The following is a 4,366-nucleotide window of genomic DNA, read 5'->3' as shown; positions in this document are numbered from 1 at the left end:
GCGTCCTGGCCAGGATTTCTATATTGCCTAAAATATCTAGGTTTTGGCTTTGTTTGCGTGTGCAGACCGATCGATGTATGACATCAAAGTACCATACAGACGGTTATGCTTTCGAAACGCTCTCGAGGTACTTTGATGTCAAACACTGATCGGTCTGAGCCGCACTGCTTTTAAGTCGAACACACCTAATATGTACGCGTAATTGCATCGTTTTGACCGTAGATCCCACCTTCTCACACGCCATGATTGGTCCATTATGTACAATGCTTGCATGTTATTGGTCAAACTACTTTTCGATCATTACCTTCAGCAAGCATGAAAACAGGAAAACAAAGCCAAAGCAAATCCTGGCCAGGACGCGTCCGGGAAAAATGGCACGTATGGTCACCCTAAGCTATAGTGTGTCATTTTTTATGTAAAAAAAAAAAATCTTGGCTAATTTCTCTAAATTGTAAATGCTGAGGCTCAAAACATTGCTCTGCTTGTCCCAACCACCCTAACACAGCAACATTAGGTCAACCAATGGTGTGAGTTTAGAGACTCATTTATACTGACCAGTGGAATATGGAGTCTATGAAAAGGTGTTTCCGGCATGAAATAAAAAAAAAATAAAAAGGTAACTGCAAAGTCTGCATTGTGAGATATACACTAGCAAAAAAAAGTCCGCTTGTTTTTGCCACGCAATAAAAATAAATAAAATAAAGGTGATTCTTTTTTATATATTTCATAGCTTGTAATTCTTGTAATTTTTTTTCTCAAAATTGCAAGAAATAAAGTCATAATTGTGAGATAAAAAGTCGCAATTCGCTTTTTATTCCATAGTAGAAATAAGCTTCCATAGAGTGAGTGTTTGAGGTGAGCTATTTGAAAATAATCATTATTTTTGCTATTCCGTCTGGTGATGCAAAAAGGGTGGAAATTACACACTTCAGCTTTAACAGATATGACTTTTGCACAGTAGTGTATATACAAATACACAAATTAAAAAATAAGCAGAGTACCGAAGTAAACTGAATGTTTATGGGATCATCACAACTGAGTTTCTTCTGCAGGTCTTGTAGTTGTTGATAGTGTTGGCTGCTTCCTGCTTGCATCACATCTTTCAAATGGAAAGCTCCAGGCTGCTGACTGTCAGTTACGATCACAGTGTGTAGGTCTGGTAGTCTGAAAATAAAATAACTCAGTCACCCTCTGGACCACAATATTGATTATGTATAATTTCTTTTTATTACATCACCCGTACCTTGAACTCTTGATTCCTCCAGAAGAGGCTGTCTCCATCTCCGGACAAAGCTGCCTTAACATGTCACAGTACCTTTGGGTCTTGAATTGCGTTGGACAAACGACTGCATTGCACTGCACCTAAAAGAAGCATTAAACCATTAATCATTCATAAAGGTTGCACACATTTAGTTCAAACTAACACTGCGTCTACACCGGATGTGAGCAGTGTGACGCAATGCAACTGAAGCCAATAAAACATATTATAAACAGTAATTGTGTCTACACTGGATGTGGTGTGACATGAGCGACAAATCTCCCGACAGTAAACTGATGCCTCGTACTATTCATGATGACACAAAGGACTAATTATTTGCAACAGGTGCTTTGTAACGTCCAGTGTAGACATCCTCTAGCTGTTGGCAACAGTTCAAAGAGAGAGTAGGCTGGATGTAAGGGGTCCAGAGTGATTTTCTAAGCCCTTTTTATCACTCTGGAGGTGTAAACATTTTGGAGGTTGGGCAGAGGGAATCAATAATCTTCTCATCAGTCCTGACTGTCTGTTGTAGTCTCTTGACGTCTGATTTGGTAGCTGAACCAAACCAGACAGTTATGGATGAACACAGGACGGACTCAGTGATGGCTGAGTAGAACTGTTTCAGCAGCTCCTGTGGCAGGTTGAATTTCCACAGTTGGCGAAGGAAGTACAGCCTCTGCTGGGCCTTTTTAGCAAAGGTGTCTATGTGAGTGTCCCATTTCAAGTCCTGAGAGATGGTGGTGCCCGGGAATCTGAATGACTATACTGCAGCCACAGTGCTGTCCATGATGGTGATTGGGGGGAGAGCAGGGGGGTTTCTCCTGAAGTCCACGATCATCTCCACTGTTTTGAGCGTGTTGAGCTCCAGGTTGTTGTGACTGCACCAGACAGCCAGCTCTTTAACCCCCGTCTGTAAGCAGACTCATCTCCATTGTGTATGAGGCCGATGATGGTAGTGTCATCCTCAAATTTCAGGAGCTTAACAGAGGGGTCTTTGGCAGTGCATTCGTTCGTATACAGGGAGAAGAGCAGTGGAGAGAACACACACCCCTGGGGGGCACCAATGCTGATCGTAAGAGTCCTGGATGTGAGTTTACCAAGCCTCACTAGCTGCTGCCTGTCTGTCAGGAAGCTAGGGATCCACTGACAGATTGGGGAGGACACAGAGAGCTGGGTCAGTTTGGCTGTGAGAAGATCAGGCATGATGGTATTGAAGGTCGAACTGAAGTCTACAAACAAGATCCTTGCCTAAGTCCCAGGTCTATTGAGATGTTGCAGAATATAATGCAGTCCCATGTTGACTGCATCATCCACAGACCTTTTTGCTCTGTACGCAAACTGAAGAGGATCCAGCAAAGGTCCAGTGATGTCTTTCAGATAGGCCAACAACAGTCTCTCAAACGAGTTCATGACCACAGACGTGAGAGTCCAGTGATTTTGGTTTTTTTGGAGACCGCAATGAGAGTAATCTCACAATTACGAATTAACAGTTAAACAGGCTTTCATATAAAACAAACACTGTTTTAGTGAAAATAAACCCCAAACAGTCCAGTAGGTTTGGACATTCGGCTGTTTGTTGTTCTTTACTGCGTGTATAAGCATTAACTTACCTTTCTGAGTGCAAATTCTACCTCTTGCAATTGATAAGCCGGGTTCACTGAAACCTGTAAAATCACAGCAAACTTGAACAGGTTAGAGATCAGCTGTTGATAAATACTCAGATAAACCAAATGCCACAAAAGTCAAAAGCACTCACCAAAATGATCCCTGTCTTAGCTGTGGCAAACTGCATAAGTATCCACTCATAGATGTTCGGTCCCCACATCCCTAAGCGATCGCCCCTCTTCAGTCCGACAGCCAGCAGACCTGCGGCAGTCTGTTCCACCTGAAATCAAAATACTCCCACATTTTTACACTGGCCCTGAAGACAAATGTAAGGTGGATTTTTAGTCAATACACCAAATGTTTATTAAATGAGGAATAGATACATCATTTAATATTAATTAATCACAAAGTAGAAACGAGAATCATGGAATCAAGTTCATAGATAACCTAAGGCACATGGCATGAGTTAAACGTAATGTGACAGGCTGTCAACCCAATCTTGCAGATTTGCACGTTATAAAATCAATAATATCAGACCCTTGGCATTGTATAAAAGTATCACTGGCTCTGATAATAAATTGCTTGTAATGTTCCTGATTTGGATAAAAGCATGTGAATGAATAAATGTAAATGTCTTTCACAACCAGACATTTCTGTTCTCTAGAAAGAAGCATGATATGCATTTTTTCCCAAACATTTGTGAGGACAAAATATTAATATATGGATATGAATGTGATCTTTCAAGCAGGGCCGTCCTTAGCTGATGCGGGGCCCGGTGCGAGGTAGGGAGCGGGGCCCCCCTCGGTCCATTTGCGATCGAGTTCCGGGGGGGAGGGGTTGGTCCCCCTCGGTCCATTCGCGATCATGTTCCGGGGGGGGGTCCATTCGCCACGGGGCCCAGTGCGACCGCACTAGTTGCACCCCCCCTAAGGACAGCCCTGCTTTCAAGAATATAAATAGTCATTCTGGTTTAAAACATTTTTGTGGTGTACTGTAAAGTAATATGCTAATATGTTCTTGTGGACTCAAAAAAGTAAATAAATACAGTGCACAATTTAAAAAAATTATGATGCTAAAGCACTTTAATTATTATAGTATTAGGAGAGGGGCCATGCTCAGTGGCTCCAGTGTGTCATCGAGACATGATTTCAGCCCCGCCCAAAAAATCCTGAACACAGAAATAGTGAAAAACTGTTTAACAGTCCAACTCCACAATTCAGTACTACATAGTTCATATTCTTTGTAACGTTTATAATGTGTTTAGAAACAATTCTCTGAATTGCCTTTACACGGACTTTAAAGGGGTCATATGATGCTGCTAAAAAGAACATTATTTTGTGTATTTGGTGTAATGAAATGTGTTCATGCGGTTTAAAGTTAAAAAAACACATTATTTTCCACATACTGTACATTATTGTTTCTCCTCTATGCCCCGCCTTCTGAAACACGTCGATTTTTACAAAGCTCATCGGTCTGAAAAAGCGAGGTGTGCTGTGATTGACC

General features: G+C 41.6%; 1 protein-coding gene across 1 annotated transcript in view; it reads right to left on the bottom strand.

The window, feature by feature from the left end:
* Nucleotides 1-4,366, bottom strand: part of LOC107657083 (acyl-CoA synthetase family member 2, mitochondrial-like) — a 14,398-nt gene that overhangs the window by 6,890 nt on the left and 3,142 nt on the right. Inside the window, exons 3-6 of the mRNA XM_016445094.1 lie at nucleotides 3,015-3,143; nucleotides 2,869-2,922; nucleotides 1,244-1,362; nucleotides 1,002-1,164 (exon numbers count right to left, since the gene is read on the bottom strand). Coding sequence (XP_016300580.1) covers nucleotides 1,002-1,164; nucleotides 1,244-1,362; nucleotides 2,869-2,922; nucleotides 3,015-3,143 — 465 coding nt within the window. The remainder of the gene's footprint in view (nucleotides 1-1,001; nucleotides 1,165-1,243; nucleotides 1,363-2,868; nucleotides 2,923-3,014; nucleotides 3,144-4,366) is intronic.

Source organism: Sinocyclocheilus anshuiensis, unplaced genomic scaffold, assembly GCF_001515605.1.
Source record: "Sinocyclocheilus anshuiensis isolate Anshui unplaced genomic scaffold, SAMN03320099.WGS_v1.1 scaffold5569, whole genome shotgun sequence".
NCBI lineage: Eukaryota > Metazoa > Chordata > Actinopteri > Cypriniformes > Cyprinidae > Sinocyclocheilus > Sinocyclocheilus anshuiensis.
Note: the sequence above shows the minus strand (reverse complement) of the source record. Positions and strands in the feature narration are given on the sequence as shown.